Here is a 24352-nt window from a genome sequence, read left to right on the forward strand (position 1 = left end):
ATGAAAATTGACAATAAACAGTAGCACATTGAATTAAATCAACTGAAATAATTTGCTTGCTTTTCTCATATATGAACAACCTATTGACACATTAATTCGAAATAAATTGAAAGAAATCATTGCACATGAAATTCAAAATTCCATATAGTGTGGTGTATGAATACTACCAAACACAAAAAAAAAAAACAATATTTGTATACCATCAAATTTCGGGAGACGACACTCTAAGACCCGTGATTTGTGAATGTCTTGGTTTCTGACTGCCACAAATTAAGGCTTAAATACTCTTTTGGTCCTTGAAATTGTAAAGGGAATTAAATCTGATCCCTGTAAAATTTTTGCATCAAATTGGGTCCCTGAAATTGTTTTTTTAATCTAATTAAGTCCTTTTGCTCAATTTTGACTAGTCAACGGTCCAGTGGAAAGCCTAGTCAGCTAAGGATGGTCACATGCACTTTTTTCACATCAATTTTAGTCCCTTAAAAAATGTTTTAATCAATTTTAGTCCTTGTTCTTCCACCTTCCTCTTCCATCTTCTTCCTCTTCCTCCATAACTCAAATCCTTAAACCTAGAAATTCAAAACCCTAAAAAAAACTATATGTTTATCACATTCACCTTGTTCTTCCTTTTGAATTTATGTGATTTGAGTTATGGAGGAAGAGGAAGAAGGTGAAAGTGGAAGAACATGAAGGTGGAAGAACAGAAACTAAAATTGATTAAAATACTTTTTAAGGGACTAAAATTGATGTGAAAAAATCCACGTGGCCGTCCTTAGCTGACTAGGCTTGCCACTGGACTGTTGACCGGTTAAAATTGAGCAAAATGAGTTAATTAGATTAAAAAAACAATTTTAGGGACCCAATTTGATGCGAAAATTTTACAAGGACCAGATTTGATTCCCTTTACAATTTCAAGGACCAAAAGGTTATTTAAGCCACAAATTAAAGATGTTTGGTATTTCCCGAAATTTGGTGGTACACGAATCTGAGAAGTAAATCTACTACTTCTTATTCTCCAATTACTGTAGCTAAAAGACCACCAATGGCGAAGTGACATCTGTCCTGTTACCGATATATTGTCATTTGTAATTTTTTTTATCTCGCCAGGTCCACATACGACGTCGTTTCAAGAGCTTGGTTTGTTTCCTCTCTTCTGTCACGAACCCTAGATTTCCATCGCCGTCGTCCTCTCTCATTCCACCTGCTCCGTCGAACCCTTCATCTCATTCTGATGTCATGATTTCTCTTTGGAAGGTGTACTTTTCTCCACATGGGTCTCAAACTCCAGCTGTTGTTTCGTGTTATCCCTCATTTTCTTACCAATTTCTCCATCGAGTCTCTCATACTGATTGATCGGATGATGGTTACTTTCGGCGCCGGTTGATTATGAGTTGTCGTCGTTTATGGTAGAACCAATGAATTATCGACATAACAAATGCTTCACTGTTCCTTCGTCATCCGGCTTCATGAGTTCCCCAACAATCATGGTTGAATGCATCACCAAAGGTTGATTCATTTATCAAATGGTCAGTATCAATCCGATGCCTTATTACTTTTGTTCATTTTGTTGAATAAAGTTTGTACTATCTGACTTTTTTATCACTCCTGTTATTTTTTTATTTAGATTTGTTTGAACTTTGTTTCTGTGAGTATAGTTTCATATTTTGGCTATAAATACCCCTGTTTTGTATCCCCAATCTCACCATTCCCATATCCGAATCCTGCTGCTTGAACCCCCCTCTCTTTCTTTTATTTATCCTGTATCTGCACTGATGAATCTGCACTGATGAATTCCATTAGAAATTTATGCCCTAGGAGAGAAGCATGGAAGATCAGAGCAAGGGTTATTATGAAGTGAGAGATGTTTGCTAATGGTGAACCTACTAAACCATATGCCTTGCAACTTCTCCTCTTTGATTCTGATGTTATTTGTTGTTCTCTCAATGTTTTGTACATGTTTCCTTATCAATATCAAGTTGCAGTAGATTGGAATGTAATGTTATTTTAACATTTGTTATTCATATTTTGTAATTTTTTTTACCAATGTTATCTATGTGAATGTCAAGCTCACTGGCTTTCCAGTATGCAGTGTTCTATTTACATTCTAGCATAACTGGTAATGTAAAAGCTGTTATTTAGACTTTTGTTTTTGCATGATGTGTGTAGTGTTCTATTGCAGTAGATTGAGTTCTTTTTTGCATGATGTATGCAGACATTAGTATACAAGAGCAAGAACATTTGTCTAGAGGTTCAATCTGCAGTGGAGAGAATCACTTTCTAAGATTTGTTAGCCTATGAAAGAAATATTCTTTTGTACATGATTAAATAAGTAATTGGCTAAAAGGGCTATCCAATGCGTCTTTGGTTGGAATCCTTGCAATTTGGACAGTATTGATTTCTATGATTGTATCAGTCTGCATTAATAAAACACAGCTTCATTTAAAGAGAGATGTGGGCGCTACGTATTCTTAAATGAGAATGCTTTGGTGTTTTTCATTTTATGTTGTTTAGGTCTCTGAGTTTTGGGTATTAGTTGTTGTTGTTGTAATCTTTCTTACTTATATTTGTCTCCATCTACATGGTTTGTGTCATCTTTAAGTCTTAGAACTAATAAGGTGTTTAATATTTCTTTAACTTCTCTCATGACAGATTTGGTTCAACGAATGAGAACAGTGATGAAAACTCATGCTTATATGTTTTTCAGTTTAGATTTCTTTTTTCATTCAGTTGTGGGCATGCTTTTTCTTTGTTTCATTAGGCTATTGATTTTATTCTCTTCTAATCACTCATAGTTGTCTCTTTTAAGAGACTCAAAACACAATGTGATTTAATTGGAACCATGTGCAGGATGCAACTGTAGCCTTTGCAGTGAGACCTAATCCTAACTTCTTGGAAGTTGTTGAAGTGAATGCAGATGATTTCCGAGTAGATGATATTGAGGCTCCAGAAGTAAGTGGTTATTCTTTCTGTCCATGGCTAGCTCTCCATTGATGAGGTAAATCTTAACATGACTTGAATGTGCAGGGCAACTGAGGTCAAGCTACTAATAGACACAGTTTAGCATAATGGTTATTATTCTTAAATTCCCTTACTTGAACGCAATAAAGAAATTTTCCATATCCAGCACAAAAATATGAAAAAGTTAATCATTATATATGAATAAACTCAATCACTTGAGCTAATTTTCTTGCCTCCTTGATCATAAAGATGTGGGCTAACGAACAATATGATTTTTTCCTGTGTCAATTTCCAAAATCTCACAACTTACTTTCTTGTGACTATGGTTATCTCTGCCCCCCCCCCCCCCTCTAATTTGTTCGCTCACTTGCACAAATAAAAAACCCACGTCATTCTCTTAGCATTCATGGACTTGTCTGATTACAATCTCAATGGACCCTTGCTTAGGCTTTCAGCTATATAATTTAAGTATGGTTACTTTGAGATTCTGTGTCTTTAGTTTTATCTTAATTTTTAAATTTTATGTACTATTTTTAGTTATTTCCGTAGAAAACTATATAAAAAGGCATTTAGATTGGTACTTGGAAAATATAGCATCACTGCATGTGAACTTTGTTTATTGTAAGTTGGAAGTCAAGTCATGTAAAAGATGGAATAATGTATTATTCACAATCCAAACACACATCCACCTATGAGATATAAAAAGAGATTATAGAAAAAAGAGATATATAATTTAACTATGTATTTTTTACCTTAATTTCACTTCTACATAATGGTTTAGAATTTGTTTTGACTTAAATTAATTAATTTAAGTTTAGTTGGTATAGATTGGTTTCTTTTTAATGCTTTTCATTTATCATTTTGTCATTCTCTTATTTCTCTTGCTAGAAATGTGTTTCAAAGAGCTTTAAGTCACATTGTGGCGTAGGCAGTTTTAAGGAGATTTGAAAATGAAAGCATTTATCATTACCATAATGAAAACCAACACAGTATGAATCCTCTTGCACAAACTGATTGTTTTGACATTTAACAACTGATCTTTATTAGTTTTCAAATCACTGGAGGCAGGGTGGTTGGTTGCTGCTAAGCGTAGTAGTATCTTAATTGAATTTTCAAAACTGTGCCTTAGTGTTTGCCTTATAATATTTCATCAACGAGTTTTTGTAGTTAAGATTGTTAGTTCAAAATTGGTGTCTAGAAAACATCAATGGACTAAATACAATTAGCGATTTCTTTTAACTGGTAACTTTGAACTTACACTCTTAACCACAAAGACTCCATTCCTTATTCTTTTGGTTTGGATTGTAACTTGTGAAACCTTACTGTGAACTTCATAAGATATATGCTACGTTCATGCTTTGGTGTGGGAGTAAAGACACTATTTCATTGCTAATCTTCCAAAGTTTTAAAGTTATGTATTGAGGAAGCTTTAAGTCTTCTTGAGCTTTTGTGAGGATGGTGAATGGTACTGCATATGCTTATATGAGTTGTTTTCCCCCTGCCATTTTTATCTCATGTCTCTAAATTATTATTTTGCTTGCTTTCTACTGACTTAGTTCACCACATAAAATAATTAAAAATATTATGCATTACCTTTGGGTTTAGTTAGTTTTTTTAAACTGTATTTTGCATGACCTATGTTAATAAAATGTGTGAAGTTTTGCATTTAGGAAGCATGAATTCTTCTTGAGTTTTTGTAAGTAAGGTGAAGCATCTAATTGTAATGGAACTGCCTAAACTTATAGGAGTTGTTTTTCCCCTACCAGTTTGTCTTTCATTATTCTGATAAGATAGGGATACATTACTAATAAAGAAAAGTGCATTAGGGGCTTCAAATGAAATATAAGTGAGTAACCTCATCTCTTCTCTTTTATATTATGCTTACCTTTATCATGGATAATGATAAGAATGAGGAAAGGATGAGACATCATGAGTGAAATCAAATCAGTTCCATGATTTTCTGATATCTCTTACGTATCCCTTAATTTCCTATGATTTTTTCATCTGCTTTCTCCCATGAATGCTGAGTTCATACATTCTATCCCCCACATTTTAGGGATTTTGTTGGATTTATGTTGAATATGCCGAGATTTCTGGCGATATTTGGAGAGATCTTTCAACGATGTCCATCTTTGGAGAGATTTGGTCCATATGTTCTGTTGTCCATCTTCCCCCTAATATTTAGGGATCTCACCAGATATTTGTTCAGTAATTAGATCTTGCCACATTTCAATCAATTGCCTCTTTTTGTCTTTCAATTTTTCTTAATAATTATTCTGTCCTATTTTCAGGTAATTAATGGGTACTATGTTTAATTGCTTTGAGGACAGTGACAGTTTTGAAAGGTAAGCCCTGTAATGCAATTATAGACCTCATCCCTATTCATAATTGTTTGATTCTTAGTTGCCTATTTGTGCATTGCATGTGTGCTGTGGTGTGACTTTCACTATGCAGTACTTTCAGAAGTCTAAACCGGGCAAAATCAGTGAAAAACAGTTTCACTTTTTTTTTTGTTTTAACTTTATAAATTCCCTCTCTTTGTTAGTAACCGTTAATTAGACTATTTTTACCAAGTAGCAGGCTACCTCAGTATGTGATCTAATTCTTGGGTTATTGATTAGATGTCCTATTTTTTGGGGAATCGGCAGGGTTAGGTTTGTAGATAGAGGGTTGTAGTTGGAAGGTTTTACAGAAGTTCTCTTCCGTGTTTTTTTCCTCAGATTGAGTTGCCTATAAATATTCCGACCACCCTCATTCCACCACATTTCACCTTCCCTTCCAATTGCTATTTGATTCCTATTGGTTGCAGAAAATCAAGAGATTTGGTGTCAATATTTGGTCTCGATGAAGAAAATTAAATACTACATACACTTGGCTTTTTTAGTTATATGTATGTTTTTTAGTTGTGACACCTCTTCTTGCTAAAGATTATTTTTTTGGTTTATGGTGTATAATGGACACTACCAGTAGAGGTGTTCATGGTTTAAATAACTTGTGATTTTGTGAAGTACTAATTGCTTTGATCAAAACTGCTATAACCAAACCATAATATATGGTATTGAGATGAGCATTGGCATATGGGATGCAGATTGGTCTAACTGATTTCAATGCTTCTATTCCCTATGATTGTTCTCATACATTCATAATTATATGAATCCCATATCCATGTCATTGGAAATCCATATTGGAAAACTTGATTCAAATGTTTGGAAGCAAACACTGCTCTTTAACACAAATTTTTATGTATGAGGGTTTGTCATGATACAAGAGTTGGGTGCTCAAAAGAGAACAGGTAGATCTTGGAATGGGAGGAAGTGTGTGTTCTTGAATTTTGTTTGAAAAATTAATATGAAAGAGCTTGATCTTGCACGGTCTACATGGGTTGTAATGGTCCTGAATAGAATAAAGAGTTCAGGTGTGAATGGATATGAGGGGAATGCTATGTCATGTGTAAAAATGATTAAGAATGGAAATAAAGAATAATGGATGGAGAGAAAATCTTTATATGATTCAAGATATACATTTTGTTCCTTCTTTGGTTTATTTTTTGCATACTAATTTCTTTAAAGCATTCTTTTTATGCAAAGTTTTCTGCATTTTGATGAGTATGTGTGACTCTAATGTTGTTCTCTTCCTTCCGTTTTTTGCTTTAGTTTTTGGTGCTACACTTTCTTTAATGTTGTAGTTCATTTGTTTCGTTCAGAGTCCTTTCTCTTTTGTTGATTTCTCTTTAGCCTCTTTTTGTCTTTCAATTTTTCTTAATAATTATTCTATCCTATTTTCAGGTAATTAGTGAGTACTATGTTTAATTTCTTTGAGGACAGTGACAGTTTTGAAAGGTTTCCTGTAATGCAATTATAGACCTCATCTCTATTCATAATTGTTTGATTCTTAGTTGCCTATTTGTGCATTGTATGTGTGTTGTGGTGTGACTTTCACTATGTAGTACTTTCAGAAGTCTAAATCGGGCAAAATCAATGTTGTTTTAACTTTATAAATTATCTCTTTGTTAGTAACCGTTAATTAGACTATTTTTACCAAGTAGCAGGCTACCTCAGTATGTGATCTAATTCTTGGGTTATGTAGGGGTTATAAAGAAAGAGACAGAATATAGGTGATGTAAATAAGGTGATTTATTCTTTGGACATTAAGAGTCCAACTAGGTGCCTCTCAAATTGAGGTTAAGCATGCTTTTAGGCACCTTACTCTGCAGGTTTTATGCCTATTCCTTGACTGAGGGTTCTTTGAATATTTACTATTGTTCCCATGCCCACTTGGATTGCTTTTCCATTTTCCATTTACATTTTGTTCTCTAAGTATGATTTTATGAAATTCTCTCCTTTCTTTTTTCTAATGCAGCTGCTTACTTTGTCTCTTTGAAATTTGAGTGCTTGATGTTATTTAATCATTAGATTAATCTGAGAGCGGGATGCTATTTCTTAGAAGACGAAAAAATTGATTTTGGTGTTTTGTTGTGTTTCAGTACCAAGGGAGCAAATGTGAGGTGTAGTTTCAGTAAATCAACAAATCTTATGATATGATATCCTCCTTCCCCATTCCTGGCTTTCTCCTCCTATTTGCATCCCTATGGCTATACACTCAACTGAACTCTTGAGTCTTGACTAAATGCAAAGAAGTTACCTTCATACTGAAAAGAAAGCAGCTTACACCTTGGCCAACCACATAAACTAAAAAGAAGAAAAATATGTACGCTTTGGATGTGATGCTGACTTAGCATCTGGAGTATCTTCAGATGATGGGCATAGGAAGCAAATCAAGTCACCGAATAACCAATTTGCATGTAAATCATCATTGTATCCTATCCGACCCCTTTTCACTATTTGTTTTTTATTTTCTAGAAATTTTTAAACTGCCTAATAACAGGCTTCTAAAAGACATGATAATTGCTATTTACGTTTGTGTACAATATTTAGTGCAGAATATGATCACACATTGATGAGCTTCATATTTCATATAAATTTGTTGTGTTCTGTGTGTATTCTGCACTATAAGTTATAGGTCAGTCTAATGCAGACCCAGGGAATAAGATCTGGTATTTTTAGAACCTACAGCATATACATCTAATTAGTAGTCCTCCCATGTCGTCGAACTGACTGTATATATTGCTCTGTTTTCTGTTACGAGACTAGGATGTTTTTTTATCAACATGGTTAAACTTTTATTTGTTCCACTCCTTGCCTTGATTGATTTCTCTGATTGCTTTGCCAAGATTTTTCTTCTCTTCTCTGAACAAGTTAATTTCTCTTTTTATGTTAATATGTATCATAAACACTGTCTATTAAATCAGATGGTGATATATTTTGGTATAAATATTGTGCAGGGAAAATGTCATAGATAATGACATATTTTGTTTTTCCAATTAGATAATGATATATATGTTGAATTATTTTTTTGGTGTTATTTAATAGTGAGGACTCATTAGTATGCTCAACGATATTTATTGGTGGAAATTTAGATCACCCTTTATAATCTAGCACAAGTTTATACACTACCCATTATAAGGCAAAAAGGGTGGATGTCAATTTAAACGATCACCTCTAACACTCCTAATTTCCTACAAAAATAAAAAATGTTTTATGTTACTTAAACTATTTATATAGTAATTTACAATAAGGGACCCCCAAATTAATTTACTCATTGAACTTTATAATATACTCAAATTTTAATTATATTCAAAAAGTGTGTAATTGACTTCTTAATTTATTTTATTAAACTGTATTAGGATTGAAAAGTACTCTCTATTTGCTCATCATTCATCTATAACTTATATGCCAATGATTTATTGTGTATATGAGTAGACATAAAGAATTTTTTTTTCATTTTTCTTAATTATCCAGCATTCAAACTTCAATTTAAATTACAAATTACATGACATTCTCAACGTCAGAGGTATTGAACATACAGCTTTGTGAACAACAATGTTTTTTAATTTTATCAGTTTTGTGTTACAGTTTTTTAGTCATTTTTCTTTCTGTATCTTATCTCTTAAAAATCCTTCTTTCAATGACATCATTTAAATGTTCTAGCTAGAGAGATGCTTGAGAGCTGAGTCAAATTGAACAACTTTGATCTCTAAAAGAAAGTTGTTTCCAGGTTGAGTTGTTTTTTTAGCTACCATCATAATTAAAAACCACAAAAGCACACATAACACACCTATACTAACAGGAGTGATTATGGCTAGACCAGTACAAGTTAACAAAATAACAATAAATTGCTGCTAAAATCTTTGGCAAATACCTACAGAATTTAAGAAACTAATTAAGCTAATTGGATTTAGAACTTTAAGATTTAAGTGCATGTAACTTCACTTTTAAGGAACTATGATCACTTGTCTTTTTTCATTTTAATGCATGTAGGCTCATTTGCAAGCTCATGGAATAATGTTTTGTTGACACTTCTTATCCACATCCACCTTAGATATATAGGAAGAGAAATTAGAAAAATGTGTGGAAATGAGATTAAAAAAAAGTGATATATGAATAAATCATTACTCTTGGATATGTGTATAAATATTTTCTTTTAATTTCAAATATCTCCCTCACAGTCTATATGTTATTACATTTTAGCCAACTTTTCATCTTTTACAGTAAAGATTGCACCAAAGTGCAAGTCGGCAGGGGACAAACACAATTAACATTTAAAACTCAAATAATTCATATATATAAGAAAGATAAAAATTTAAACATAAACATAAGATAATAACGACATATAAGTGTTTGACTAATTAAAATTATATGTCTTAGTAAATATATCATTGTATTATTTCATATATATCAAATACTCAATAATTGTAATTAACAGTGGAGTTCGTAAAATATTATCCGTGCGATGCACGGACAAACGGGCTTAATACTAGTGGAGAAGATTCAGAATCTTCACCTCGTACCATGTTTCCAAGATCCAAAAATTACTGTGGCAGCTCTTTTTCCAATCATTGAGTAGAAGATTCAGAATCTTCAGCACACTGTTTTCTCACCAACCAAACGGAGTGTCTCATTTTCGAGCTCTCTCAATGCGTCGTGTAGCAGTGGCCGGCAATTTTTCTGTTTGGACATCACGTCATCACAGTTTTGACGCAATCAACCAAATTTCTAGCCAATAAATATCCACAACAAGCCTCAGGTGAATCCAGAAGTAGAAATAACTAATGGCGTCAGTGATTCCTCGTGACGAAGAGGCGCCACTGGTCGCCGCCGCCGATGACTCGCCGGCTCTTCAATCACCGAAGAGCCACCACACGAAGGACGTTCATATCTTGAGCTTGGCTTTTCTCTTAATCTTCCTTGCCTATGGAGCAGCACAGAATTTACAGAGCACTCTCAACACCGTAACCCCCTCTCTCTGAATTTGAATTTGCGGTTTCTTGTTGTTTTGATGGTTTTTCTGAGGTGGGGTGTTTCCATTTCAGGAGGAGGATTTGGGTACAACTTCACTTGGGATATTGTATCTGTCTTTCACGTTTTTCTCAGTGGTTGCTTCTTTGGTGGTGCGGAAACTCGGTTCCAAAAACTCTTTGATTATTGGGACTACTGGTTATATATTGTATGTGGCTGCAAATTTGAAGCCCAATTGGTATGATGAATCTTTCATTTCCTTCTATATTTTGCACTTTCTTCAACAATATGATGGGTTCAACTCATCTAAGTTTCATAGATGTAATTGCAAGTTGCACTTCTTTCTATTTAATTTTTTTTAACAAGTGCTATATAATCTTTGTTGTGAGCTGAAACTAATGTGGGTTATACTCCCTATTTGATGGGATTCACATGAATTTCTCCCAATAGTGTGTTTTGGTGAGGTACTAGAATGCTGTATTTATTTGGGCTTTTGGACTCTCTACCATTGAGTATGGTGTCTAATATTTTTCAATTATTTGAGCTGTTGTTTGTCCCTATAGTTTTTTTTTTGGTGAATGTTTGTCCCTATAGTTTCTAATCATCAAAATTAAATTAACCTCATTTTCCATGAATTGCTGGCCCTATAGTTTAACTGATTCAAGTATTAGCCCCGAAGAGACCGAAACCCGTATGAGTGACTGTTATAGGGACCAAAAACTACCTCAAACCTTTTTCCTCCCCCAAGGTTGACCATCATTTATGGTTGTTCATATCTGTTCACAGTTCTGCTCAATCTGAGCATCATTTTTTTTTGATTTTATGAATATGTTGCTGAAATAATGCTATATCACTGAGTGATTCTTCCTGCAGGTATACACTGGTTCCGGCCTCTTTGTATCTTGGGTTTTGTGCTTCTATAATATGGGTTGGAGAGGTACATGTAACATGTCAAGGTTTTGTAGTTTCTTCAAATTGTCATTAGCCTCCGGCATCTTTACTAATCTAAGTCTGACCTGTCAGGGAACATATCTCACTTCCACCGCACGCAGTCATGCTACTGATAACAAATTGCATGAAGGTGCAGTAATTGGTGACTTTAATGGGGAATTCTGGGCTGTGTTTGCCCTCCACCAGGTGATCATATTATTTTTTTACTCAAGACTGGTCAAGTTGTTTTTCCATTTCTTGAATTAAAGAACTGTTTTGAATTCAAAACTGATAAAAACGAAAAATCTTTTTTTGCAGTTTATTGGGAATCTTATTACATTTGCTCTACTGAGTGATGGGAAGGTATGTGGTGGTTAGTCTTCACATTTTGCAAATATTCTTTAAATCTGTTTGCTTGATTTTGATTCTTATCACTTCAGGAGGGAAGTACCAATGGTGCAACTTTGTTGTTTGTTGTATTCCTTTGTGTTATGGCCTTTGGCGCAATACTAATGTGTTTCTTGCGTAAACTGAGTGAGAATAGCAAGAGAGAATATGACCATTCAGGTGCTGGTGCTAGTGAACATTCGTCCCTCAAGTCTCTATGTAGGTCACTTACCAGTGCATTATCTGATGTGAAGATGTTGTTGATCATACCCCTTATGGCATATTCAGGCCTACAACAAGCATTTGTATGGTAATTTCTTATGAATTTTAAGGCATTCATCCTCATGACCTTTCAATGCTGGCTCTGATTTCCAGTGTCCTTTCATATCCATATTATCTCTTGTTTGTTAACGGAATACTCTTTTGCAGGGCTGAGTTTACCAAATATGTTGTAACTCCTGTAATTGGTGTTTCTGGTGTGGGTAGTTCAATGGCAGCATACGGGGCTTTTGATGGAATTGTAAGTATAGGAACGCAGAACTGTAGATCCTTGCCTTTGATGGTTGTTCAAAAGTTACTTGATTGCTTCAGGATAATGAACATCTCGTTCTTATTTCGATCTTCTTTGAACATTTCAGTGTTCTCTTGCTGCTGGTCGTCTCACCTCTGGTCTCACGTCTATTACAGCAATAGTTTCTTTTGGAGCTTTTATTCAGGCAGTTGTATTCATCTTGCTTTTGCTAGATTTCAGGTCAGCGGAAATTACTTTTGTTTGACTGAAGTTTATGGACATGATTTACCCATGTAATTTCATCTGGCCTATATATCTGTCTTTGCCACTTCTGATGCAGCATAAGTAGCGGATTCCTTAGCACTCTATATATACTCTTCTTGGCTGCTTTATTGGGCATTGGTGATGGAGTTCTTATGACGCAGCTCAATGCTTTGCTTGGAATGCTATTTAAGCATGACACGGTATGCTCAGGCCACCTAAACCTACCTCCTTGTATCCTAGGATGAACTATATCGTTTTAAACCATGTCCTATTGATTTATCTTCTGATCTTCTCCAATGCTTTTTTTATTTTGCTAGTTTATGTCTCTAAGCTAAGATGGTTACCCTTGTAATAAATTTCATTTACAAATTCCACCCTCCCTTCCAATTATTGTTCTCATATTGCACAGGCTTTTCTGCTTGATTTTATTTTTATCCATTTTGCTTTTTTGCCATTATTCCTGGGACTTTTTTCACTGATAATTAATTTAAGTAGCCCCTAATGTCAAGTTTATGTTTCTTTCCGGTGCAGGAAGGGGCTTTTGCACAGCTAAAGATATGGCAGAGTGCTACAATTGCTATCATGTTCTTTTTGTCCCCCCACATATCGTTTGAGGTAATGGTGGTGATTATTCTGGCTTTCCTTTGCTTCTCATTCTGCAGCTTTCTATGGTTAGCTCTCAAGGTGGTTAAGACATCATCATCCTCCACCAGCGAGTGAATTTAAATTTAGTGTTGCCACAGCTGCAAGCATGTTATATTTTCAATCTAAGTCTAAGTCTCTCTTTTATAGTTTCATTTTCCTTCAGTTTAAGGAGATGTGTAAATAGTGACTTATTATAATTTATAAGCTCACGTGGCTATATTTTGTTATGAAAAATATCGGTCTCACCTCAAATTTAGTGACACCCACATGAATTTCAACCAATAAATAAGTGTTAAAAGTGAATGTTGTTAACACCCCGGTTTTGTTATTTACTAAAGAATATTCCAGATCAGTAGGAGTATTCTCTTGCACAAAATTGAAAATTCACACACAGACACAAACAACTTTTTAGGTATTGAGTCTGTCTCAAATCAATATGGAGGAGGAGTCAACCATTCCTCCAACTCGGTGAGACGTGACAAGCTGAAAGTAGAGTTTTGTTTGACCTTTAAATTTCTAATTAATTTTGTGGAATCATTCTTCAGTCTTGGTCTAAACTAAACCGAACCCATAATGCACGCACGATGGCTAATTCCAAACCCCACAATTTGGTGCTATCCTCAAGTCATGCTCCACTTTAACCCTCATTGGTCCATCATATATACCATTTTCTCCTCACCAAAATCACCAACACACTCAAAACCCAAAAAGTAGTTGGGATTAGGTACTTCTGCACCTATTTCACTTCATCTCTCCCCTGTTTATATATTAAGTACAGGTTTGAGAGGTTCCCACCCAAAACACCAACCACGATTTCATCTACCCTCTACCATCTCAGAGCTTCCCAAAATGTCTCATTGGCTCTCTGAATTATTCCATTGGCGCCTCACAACCCCATGGCCAATACTAGCCTACGCTGCCACCTGGATGACGCTACTAACCGTGACAGTGGCAGTAGCTTCAATCTCGCCGCAGGTGGCGTTTGTCACCGGCGTATCCCCTTCCTCCTCGTTCTCCCAGAAGTGCAGGGCTGATGGGTCCATCAGAATACCCTTGGACTTACCGGGAGAGATCCTCTGCTTCCCTGCTTCCATGTTCATGAAGTCCAAGATTGATCTTATCCTTCCACCAGTATTTGCAGCGGTGATTGTAGCAGCTTCTGCTTGCGTGGTGAGGGCTGTGGGCTTGCGGGAGCACGATCAAACTCATCCAGATGATCAATAACTGACAACAATGACTAATTCCCTTGTTGCGGGTGCTCGCACTAAGCGCTGACCACGAAGTGCGCTCGATTTCCATGGACGAGGATCGAAATCCTGACCTAAGAGACGCGTACTTAAATGGTCTTATTTATGCTAAAGATACATGTTAGTCTTACTTTTCACATTATTTCATAAAAGCATAATTAGGAACAAGTTTAGAAACATTCACACAGAACAAGACATCATAAATTCATAACTGTAACATGTGCTGCTTATTGCATAACATAACGAGTTTTGATATGGTGACCAAGCATGCAGCAAGTGCAGTCAAGCTTTTGAAATTGAATCGACCAACTTGTTGCTGAAATCCCAGAGTTTCTTTGCTAAAATCTTGTTTCTGGCAAATGAACTAGGCTTAAATTCATTGCAATCCACAAAGTACTTCCCAGTTACACCTTCCATACTTGGGTGCAGAGCAGCATAGCATGTCGTGGCTGCTCCCTGCGGGACGTTCTTCCATATGTAAAAGGTCTTCCTTCAAGAAGTCTACAAGAACAAAGAGTGTATATAAATCAATGTAATCCAATGTAAAATCAAAAAACAAATAGAAAAAAGCAACTCCTTATGCAGTCTGCTTCAGTTTAAAGATGATTAACATACGCATAAGGTAAGAAGAATGTCTCATAAGTGGAGTCATTATCACTCCTGGGTGGACTGAGTTTGCTGTGATGTTCACACCCTCTTCCTGTTGACAAATGCCAGAAACCAAACAGCAAATTAATACATGCTCAATGAGACAATGATCAGTCAATTATGATATGATCAACTTCCATAATAAGTGATCTTACCTATTCGCAAGAATAAAAAATACTTAAGGGATCTTTTAGGAGTTTCTCTTATTAGCATGATCAATATAAGAAATTATTGGGCATTAATTCAATGATATGTTCAGAGGCAACAGTCAAAACAGAATGCATAATGTAATGGTATTTTGGTTCAATGTTGGCATCAGTGCAAACAGACGTTTACATGCAAGGCAAAAAGTGAATGAGTATCTTCTTATTTATTTTCACCTTCATGCGACGAGAAAGCTCATTTGTATGTAATATGTTAGCTAACTTGGACTGCCCATAAGCCTTCTTATTAGAATAACTGAAAAGTTATAGCAATTGAGAAGAAAAAAAAAATTGTAAAGCACTACATATCAAAATCACATAGTAAATTCAGGGAAGGAAATTGGAGTCAAAGTGAATAGTACCCATTTCGATCATTGATCTTATGAAATCGAATCCCCTTTCTGTAAGTGTAGTTATGGGCAATTGAAGAGAGGTTTAGGAACCTGCCCTCTTTTCCGGTGGTTTTTGCAGTTTGTTTCATTTTGTCAAGAAGAAGGTTAGTCAGCAGGAAATGGCCTAAGAAGTGAAAGATGAGACAATAGTGAGTACATGACAACCACTTATGCATGTTTGAAGTCCTTCTACCATGGATTCTTAAGTCGAAATTAATTACGGATTGAAGCTTCTGTGAATAACTTCTAGATAAAAATCTGATTCTTAAAAAAGAAAAGCTGATCCTAACATGTTATTATAAACATTTTTCACAATTAATGAGTCATTGTACCAAGATGGTTTGTTGCAAACTGTATCTCAATCCCATCCTCTGAGCGCTTGAAGGGGCAGAACATGATTCCAGCATTGTTTCTGACATGAAAGGAATCCAAATTTGGAATGTCAAGTTCAAATGCAATGAACTAGTGCTATAAATTGAGAATGAGATATGGATTTGCCGAAGAGCCACCTCATGAAGGACATTCATATCTTGAGCTTGGCTTTTCTCTTAATCTTCCTTGCTTATGGAGCTGCTCAAAATTTACAGAGCACTCTCAACACAGTAAGTAACTCTTTCTTTGTTTCTGATTCTGTGATATTTTTTTTGTTTTGATGGATTTTTTTGAGGGTGTGTGTGTTTCCATTTCAGGAGCAGGATTTGGGTACCACTTCACTTGGGATATTGTATCTGTCTTTCACCATTTTTTCTGTGTTTGCTTCTTTGGTGGTGAGGAATCTCGGCTCCAAAAACTCTTTGATTATTGGGACAACTGGTTACTTATTGTACCTGGCTGCAAATTTGAAGCCTAATTGGTTGGTAACTTTCACAATCGTTAACTTATTTTGTATTTAATGGATTTGTTATGATTCCTAAACTATTAAACTGTAGGCTTCATATTCTGACATGAAATGGTGAATCTTTCATTTCCTTCAAATATATGGTGGATTGAACTCATCTAAGTTTCAGAGATGCAATTGCAAATTGGACCTCTTTCTATTAATTCGGTCTCTTAATTTTTTTTTACTAGTGTTAGTAATATACTCTTTGTTATGAGGTGAAATTTATGTGGATCCTACTCCCCATTTAATGGGAATAGCATGGATTTCTCCACATAGGTGTGTTTCTTTTTTGGTCAACTCCTGACCGGGTGTGTTGAAAAGAGTGTACTAGCTAGATGCTAGAATTGTTTTTTTATTTGGGCATTTGGCATCTGATCTCCTATGTTTTTAAATTATTTGAGCTGTAGTTCCTATAGTTTCTTGCTGTCAAAATTAAATTACCCTCATTTTCAATACAGGATTGGCCTTGTATATTGACTTATTGAAGTGTCTTAGTCCCCAAGTGACCAAACCCCAAATTAGTGACAGTTATAGGGACCAAAAACTACCTCATACCTGTTTGCGTCAAAGGTTGACCTACATTTTTGGTTGTTGATCATACCTGTTCAGAGTTACATCATTTCTGTTTTAATTTATTACTATGTTTGCTGAAAAACTGCTATCATTGAACTAATGAGCTATTCTTCCTGCAGGTATACACTTGTGCCGTCCTCTTTGTTTCTTGGATTTTGTGCTTCTATAATATGGGTTGGACAGGTACATTTAAACATGTCATGGTTCTATATTTGCTTCTGATTGTCATTAGCCTCCTGTATCTTTACTAATCTATGTTTGACCTTACAGGGAACATATCTCACTTCCACTGCACGCAGTCATGCTAAAGATAACGACTTGCTCGAAGGTGCAGTAATTGGCGACTTCAATGGGGAATTCTGGGCTGTGTATGCTCTCCACCAGGTGATCATATCATTTTTCACTGAAGATTAGTCACTTTGTAATTTCTGTTTTCTTAAATTAAAAAAAAAACTTAGAATTCAAAATTGATTACAAAAATATGTTTTGCAGTTTATTGGGAGTCTTATTTCATTTGCTCTACTCAGTGGTGGGAAGGTATGTGGTGGTTAGTCTTCACATTTTGCAAATATTCTTCAAATCTGTTTGCTTGATTTTGATTCTTTTCACCGCAGGAGGGAAGTACCAATGGCGGAACTTTGTTGTTTGTTGTATTCCTTTGTGTTGTGGCATTTGGCGCAATACTAATGTGTTTCTTGCGTAAAGGGATCGAGAATAGCAAAAGAGAATATGAGCATTCAGGTTCTGGTGCTAGTGAACATTCGTCCCTTAAGTCTCTATGTAGGTCACTTACCAGTGCATTATCTGATGTAAAGATGTTGTTGATCATACCCCTTATGGCATATTCAGGCCTACAAAAAGCATTTGTATGGTAATTTCTTGTGAATCTTATGGCGTTCATCCTCATGACCTTTCAATTATGGTTCTGATTTCCAGTGTCCTTTCATGTCCTTATTATCTCTTGTTCATTCATGGAATACTCTTTTCCAGGGCTGAATTTACCAAATATGTTGTAACTCCTGTAATTGGTGTTTCTGGTGTGGGTAGTTCAATGGCAGCATACGGGGCTTTTGATGGAATTGTAAGTATTCCTTACTTGCCTCTGATGGCTGTTCAAAAGTTACTTGCTTACTTCAGGATAATGAACATCTCTTTATTATTTCGTTCTTCTTTGAACATTTCAGTGTTCTCTGGCTGCTGGTCGTCTCACCTCTGGTCTCAGGTCTATTACAGCAATAGTTTCTTTTGGAGCTTTTGTTCAGGCAGTTGTATTAATCTTGCTTTTGCTAGATTTCAGGTCAGCGGCAATTACTTTTGTTTGACTGAAGTTTATGGACATGATATACCCATTTAATTTCATCTGGCCTATATCTCTCTGATGCAGCATAACTAGCGGCTTACTGGGTACCCTATATGTACACTTTTTGGCTGCTTTATTGGGCATCGGTGATGGAGTTCTTATGACGCAGCTCAATGCTTTGCTTGGACTGCTATTTAAGCATGACACGGTATACAAATTCCACCTACCTCCTTGTTATCCCAAAAGATGGATGATAATGTTTTAAATCATGTCCTATTGACTTGCTTTATTCATTTTCCTAGTTTATGTCTCTAAGTTGATTACCCTGGTAATAAATTTCATTAACAAATCCACCCCGATAGTTAATTTAAGTAGCCCCTTATGTCAAGTTCATGGTTCTTTCCGGTGTAGGAAGGGGCTTTTGCACAGCTAAATATATGGCAGAGCGCTACAATTGCTATCATGTTCTTTTTGTCCCCCCACGTCTCGTTTGAGGCAATGGTTGTGATTATGCTGGCTTTCCTTTGCTTCTCATTCTGCAGCTTTCTATGGTTAGCTCTCAAGGTGGTGAAGACATCATTATCCTCCACTAGTGAGTGAATTTAAATTTAGTGTTGCCGCAGCTGCAAGCATGTTATATTTTCAACTTTTCAACCTATAAATAAGAGTGTTAAAATGAGTGTTGTTAACACTCATCGTTTTGTTATTTACTAAAGAATATTCCAGATGAATCAGTAGGACTATTCAATTGCACAAAATTGAAAGTTCACCCGGACACAAACAACTTTTTAGGCATTGAATCTGTCTCAAATCAATATGGAGGAGGAATCAACCATTCCTCCAACTCGGTAAGATGTCACAAGCTGAAAGTAGAGTTTTGTTTGACTTTGGTGGACTGTAGTGTGAAAACAACTATTCCCCCAACTCCTATGTGTCCTCCATGTGGAGATTATACTTGTAATTTTTAATTAATGTTGTGGAATTGCTCTTCAGTCTTGGTTTAAACTAAACCGAACCCATAATGCACGCACTGATGGCTAATTCTAAACCCCACAACTTGGTCAACTAAGTCATCATGCTATTCTCAAGTCATGCTCCACTTCAACCCTCATTGGTCCATCATATATACCATTTTCTCCTCACCAAAATCACCAACACACTCAAAACTCAAAAGTGGTTGCGATTAGGTACTTCTTCACCTATTTCACTAATTCACTTCATCTCTCCCCTGTTTATATATCAAGTACAGGTTTGAGAGGTTCCCACCCAAAACACCAACCACGGTTTCATCTACTCTCTACCATCTCAGAGCTTCCCAGAATGTCTCCTTGGCTCTCTGAACTATTCCGTTTGCACCTCACAACCCCATGGCCTATACTAGCCTACGCTGCCACCTGGATGACGTTACTAATCGTGACGGTGCCAGTAGCTTCAATATCGCCGCAGGTGGCGTTTGTCTCCGCCGTATCTCCTTCCTCCTCGTTCTCCCAGAAGTGCAGAGCTGATGGGTCCATTAGAATACCCTTGGACTTACCGGGAGAGATCATTTGCTTCCCTGCTCCCAAGTTCATCATGTCCAAGATTGATCTAATCGTTCCACCAGTATTTGCAGCTGTGATTGTAGCAGCTTCTGCTTGCGTGGTGCGAGCTGTGGGCTTGTGGGACCATGATCAAACTCATCCAGATGCTTAATAATTCTAACAGCAGTGACTAATCCCTCGTCGCGAGTGCTGGCACTAGGGGGCACTAGGCGCTGGCCACGAAATCTGCTCACTTTGCATGAGCGAGGATTGAAACCCCAACCAAGTAGATGAGTACTTAAATGGTCTTATTTATGCTAAAGATACATGATGGTCTTACTTTTCACATTATTTCATAAAAGCGTAATTAGGAATAAGTTTAGAAACATTCACACAGAAAAAGACATCATAGATCCATAACTTTAACATGTGCTGCTTATTGCATAACATAACGAGTGTTGATAAACTGGTGACCAAGCATGCAGCAAGTGCAGTCAAGCTTTTGAAATTGAATCGATCAACTTGTTGCTGAAATCCCAGAGTTTCCTTGCTAAAATTTTGTTTCTGGCAAATGAGCTTGGCTTAAACTCATTGCAATCCACAAAGTACTTCCCAGTTACCCCTTCCATACTTGGGTGCAGAGCAGCATAGCATGTCGTGGCTGCTCCCTGCGGGACGTTCTTCCATATGTAAAAGGTGAAGACCTTCAAGAAGTCTAGAAGAACAAAGAGTGTGTATAAATCAAACTAATCCAATGTAAATTTAAAAAACTAAGTGAAAAAAATAATGATATGTTCAATAGATTAGATCATACGCATAAGGTAAGAAGAATGTCTCATAAGTGGAGTCATTATCACTCCTGGGTGGACTGAGTTGGCTGTGATGTTCACACCCTCTTCCTGTTGACAAACGCCAGAAACCAAACAGTGACACAACATAAGAAATTATTGGCAGTAATTCAATGATACATTCAGAGGCAACAGTCAAAACAGAATGCATAATGTAATGGTATATCTGGTTTAATATCGACATCAGTGAAAACAGACGTTTACATGCAAGGCAAAAAGTGAATGAGTATTATCTTATTTATTTTCACCTTCAGGCGACGAGAAAGCTCATTTGCATGTAATATGTTAGCTAACTTGGACTGCCCATAAGCCTTCTTGTTAGAATAACTGAGAAGTTATAGCAATTGTGAAAAAAAAAAAAAAGAATTTGTAAAGCTCTACATATCAAAATAACATAGTAAATTCAGGGAAGGAAATTGGAGTCAAAGTAAATAATACCCATTTTGATCATTGATCTTATGAAATCTAATCCCCTTTCTGTAAGTGTAGTTATGGGCAATTGATGACAGGTTTACGATCCTGCCCTCTTTTCCAGTTGCTTTTGCAGTTTGTTTCATTTTGTCAAGAAGAAGGTTGGTCAGCAGGAAATGGCCTGAAAAGTGAAAGATGAGACAATAGTTAGTACATGACAACCACTTAGTGCATGTTTGAAGTCTTTCTACCATCGATTTTGAAGTCAAGTGAAGCTTGTGTGAGTAACTTCGAGATACCAAAATTAATTCTTAAAAAAGAAAAGTTGTTCCTAACATGTTGTTATAAATGTGTTTCACAATTAATGAATCATTGTACCAAGATGGTTTGTTGCAAACTGTATCTCAATCCCATCCTCTGAGCGCTTGAAGGGGCAGAACATGATTCCAGCATTGTTTCTGACATGAAAAGAATCCAAATTTGGAATGTCAAGTTCAAATGCAATGAACTAGTACTAGAAATTGAGAATGAGATATAGATATAAATATATGGTAAAAATGAACAATAAAACTAACATTAATATGTTGAGAGGAAGATCAAGAGCATTGAAATTTTCCGCAAATGATCTAACAGACTTTACTGAGCAGAGGTCGAGATTCATTATGTCCACTCTTGCAGACTCATTCTCCTGCAGTATTTGTTCTTTAGCTTTCTTTGCAGACACCATGTTTCGCACCGCAATGATTACATGAGCCTTTCGAAGAGCCAAGATTCGTGCTGTCTCCAACCCTATTCCACTTGCTCCTCCTGCATTTTTTTCACTTTTGAGTGTTTAGTAAAATAGAGTTGGAGATTCTGTTTTAGACTTGGAGGATGTAAACATCATGCTCAAATTTATTTTGTGACTATACTTCTGTTTTTGTATGTTCATAACTTGGATGGAGAGATTGTTATTCCTCTCCTTTTTACTTGATTACCTTTTTCATTTGATTTGATGTTAAGAAAATTTGAAGAGTAAATTAATGCCATTTGTTCTTCTTAAGAATTAAATTTAATTTATGTGTAGTTTTTTCTTGCTTCTAATAAATTTTAATTTGTATGAGTTTGAGAAAAAAAAACAGAGAATTGTGTTCATGAAATGAAATGAAAACATCAAAATATAGCAGATATACAAATAAGAGTGACTATATTTTTAATATTTTGTTAAAATAATAAATTATTTAATATTTTTTTCAAAATAATTATCAAGAGGCTTTTGCTATTTTGTTTCAAAATAATAAGGGTTAATTGCAACTTTGGTCCTTGACGTTTACTAATTCCATGATTTTAGTCTTCCATCTAATTTAATTACACAGATGGTCCCTGACTTTGCTGGCAGTCTGCAACGTTGGTCCTACCGTTTGTTTGTTAATAGAGGAGGTTTACGTGGATGGTCACTTAGCTAATGTGGAAGTTGAATTGGAGAAAGAAAGAGACCAGCAACTGATTCAACCTTCTTCCTCGCCTCTAGGGACTCGTTCGTTATTTATCTCTTCCCTTTTTGCTAAATCTCAAGCTTCGAAACATCTTCCTCACAGTGCTCTGTTTTTTAAGGAGGAAGAGGGTAGAAGATGACCGTTGCAGGTCTCACGTGCAACTCATGTGCTTCCCTCTCTCTTCGGTCCTTCTTTCTCTCTCCAATTGGACATCCACGTAAGCCTCCTCCGTTAACAAATAAACGAAATGACCAACATTGCAGACGGACAGCAAAGTCAGGACCATCCGTGTAATTAAATTAGGTAGGGGACTAAAATTGTGGAATTGGTAAACGTCAGGGACCAAAGTTGCAATTAAGCCAAATAATAAAATGCTTCATATATTTTTAATATCCTCATGTTTTAAATGAAAAAAGTCAAAAAATACACAAAGCAGAGCAAATTGGGTGAAATTATGATATTAGTTCCATAAGCATATGTAAAAAATGCACATCTACTTTCAAACCAAACAGAAAAACAAACACACATTAACTTGTTAATAAAACTTAATGACTAATTAAGGGATAAATGTAACTTAACAGCTGCAGGTTCTATGCAAAAGAAAAAGAATAAAAGACCTCAAAGTAAGTTATTAGCTAATATATATAGTCACACAATACAACTGAAAATAGAGAAAAAAAAAATTCCATGTAAGAGCCAGATTGATAGCATAAGGTACAAGGAACATGAATAGCAATGCATGAGCTTGCCTGTAATAATTGCAGTGAGGTTGCTGGCATCAATTCCTTCAGTAACCTGCTCTGCAGTTGAAGCTGATCCAAAACCACTTGGACCATGCCTTCCTGTTACCAATGAAAAAACACCCACCATCTTTCAACCCAAACCTTCTCTTTCTGATAAGTTGGGACACAAAGTTATCACTGTCTAAGAATATATATATACACACACTTGTAGAGCAAGCAAATAGAAAATAATAAGTATCACTCTATGAATAAGATCAATTTGAGGGGGAGGAAGGTATAGGCAGAACATGGAGCCATAAATTTGAGATAAGGAAAGATAAACATCATTGCAGGTTGCAGGTTGTAAATTTCCTTTATTGACGGTAGGTTTGCATTTTTAATGTTCTTTTTTAAGGTACATGTATCATTCGCTTAGAAAATCGTTACATGTCAAAATATTATTAGGTCACCCAAGACTATGATCGAGTGATTTAGACAATTCTTTTTTAAAAAAATGTTATTTAAATGGAAAAACATATTTTATATATCTGAAATGCAAGTACTGAGATTGAACTGGGGTACAAAAATGACAATTGGGTGTATAGACATGAAAATGAAAATTGTATCACAGGGTAATTTGAGTCTTTACATCAGTTTTTTTCCCCCTGAAATAAAAGTAATATTATCTGAGGGGTACCTACTTCTGTTCATCATTGAAGCAAATTTTTATTAGTTCTGTATTACCCAGTCCTTTCACTAGTTGGAAAATGACCGTACATGCATGAACGACGGGTACTGTTTTGTTTGGTCGAGAAGAGAGAGATAGAGAATAGAGAGTAGAGAATAGAGAAGTTGAGTAGAGAGAAATAAGTGAGAAATAGAGTAGATTTAGAGGTTGTTTGTTATGGTAGAGATAAATGAGAGAGAGAACAAATAATGATGTAACATTTCTCTCCTTTAGTTTGGTTTAATAGAGAGTGAAAAGAGAGAAGATTAATTTTATGTGAATTGACATTTAAACCCATTACATATATTTTTATTCTATTTATTATATTACAATCAATTAATGCATAAAGGGTATGG

At 35.7% G+C, this 24352-nt stretch overlaps 6 protein-coding genes across 8 annotated transcripts; 4 read left to right on the plus strand and 2 right to left on the minus strand.

Annotated features, from left to right (window-relative positions):
* Positions 1–9885: 9885 nt before the first annotated feature.
* On the plus strand, positions 9886–13284 carry LOC130730442 (UNC93-like protein 3). The gene is made up of 10 exons (XM_057582452.1): positions 9886–10306; positions 10388–10551; positions 11187–11250; positions 11337–11450; positions 11562–11606; positions 11684–11940; positions 12060–12150; positions 12269–12381; positions 12482–12605; positions 12937–13284. The coding sequence occupies exons 1-10, from the start codon at positions 10127–10129 to the stop codon at positions 13123–13125; spliced, it is 1341 nt and encodes a 446-aa protein (XP_057438435.1). The 5' UTR covers positions 9886–10126; the 3' UTR covers positions 13126–13284.
* A 196-nt stretch (positions 13285–13480) lies between these two features.
* On the plus strand, positions 13481–14281 carry LOC130730446 (uncharacterized). Its single transcript, XM_057582458.1, has one exon. The coding sequence runs from the start codon at positions 13900–13902 to the stop codon at positions 14272–14274; it is 375 nt and encodes a 124-aa protein (XP_057438441.1). The 5' UTR covers positions 13481–13899; the 3' UTR covers positions 14275–14281.
* Positions 14282–14660: 379 nt separating this feature from the next.
* On the minus strand, positions 14661–16186 carry LOC130730445 (short-chain dehydrogenase TIC 32 A, chloroplastic-like). Its single transcript, XM_057582457.1, has 6 exons — positions 16050–16186; positions 15873–15952; positions 15511–15664; positions 15326–15404; positions 14913–14997; positions 14661–14798 (listed from the first exon to the last, which is right to left on the minus strand). The coding sequence occupies exons 1-6, from the start codon at positions 16061–16063 to the stop codon at positions 14674–14676; spliced, it is 537 nt and encodes a 178-aa protein (XP_057438440.1). The 5' UTR covers positions 16064–16186; the 3' UTR covers positions 14661–14673.
* Positions 16006–18999, plus strand: LOC130730443 (UNC93-like protein 3). Of its 3 annotated transcripts, none has more exons than XM_057582453.1 (10): positions 16006–16142; positions 16230–16393; positions 17113–17176; positions 17264–17377; positions 17486–17530; positions 17608–17864; positions 17984–18074; positions 18178–18290; positions 18378–18501; positions 18705–18999. In XM_057582453.1, exons 1-10 carry the CDS (start codon positions 16029–16031, stop codon positions 18891–18893), a joined length of 1275 nt encoding a protein of 424 aa, XP_057438436.1. In that variant the 5' UTR covers positions 16006–16028; the 3' UTR covers positions 18894–18999. The 3 variants fall into 3 exon arrangements, with proteins under 3 accessions (XP_057438436.1, XP_057438437.1, XP_057438438.1); XM_057582454.1 differs by having other exon boundaries at positions 18836–18999; XM_057582455.1 differs by lacking the exons at positions 16006–16142; positions 16230–16393 and adding an exon at positions 16567–16696.
* A 242-nt stretch (positions 19000–19241) lies between these two features.
* On the plus strand, positions 19242–20122 carry LOC130730447 (uncharacterized). The gene has a single exon (XM_057582459.1). It carries the CDS (start codon positions 19614–19616, stop codon positions 19983–19985), a length of 372 nt encoding a protein of 123 aa, XP_057438442.1. The 5' UTR covers positions 19242–19613; the 3' UTR covers positions 19986–20122.
* Positions 20107–23627, minus strand: LOC130730444 (short-chain dehydrogenase TIC 32 B, chloroplastic-like). The gene is made up of 7 exons (XM_057582456.1): positions 23297–23627; positions 21648–21879; positions 21451–21530; positions 21100–21253; positions 20910–20988; positions 20628–20712; positions 20107–20528 (listed from the first exon to the last, which is right to left on the minus strand). The coding sequence occupies exons 1-7, from the start codon at positions 23415–23417 to the stop codon at positions 20308–20310; spliced, it is 972 nt and encodes a 323-aa protein (XP_057438439.1). The 5' UTR covers positions 23418–23627; the 3' UTR covers positions 20107–20307.
* Between the last annotated feature and the right edge of the window lie 725 nt (positions 23628–24352).

The sequence above is a fragment of the Lotus japonicus genome, chromosome 1 (assembly GCF_012489685.1).
Source record: "Lotus japonicus ecotype B-129 chromosome 1, LjGifu_v1.2".
NCBI classification, from domain to species: domain Eukaryota; kingdom Viridiplantae; phylum Streptophyta; class Magnoliopsida; order Fabales; family Fabaceae; genus Lotus; species Lotus japonicus.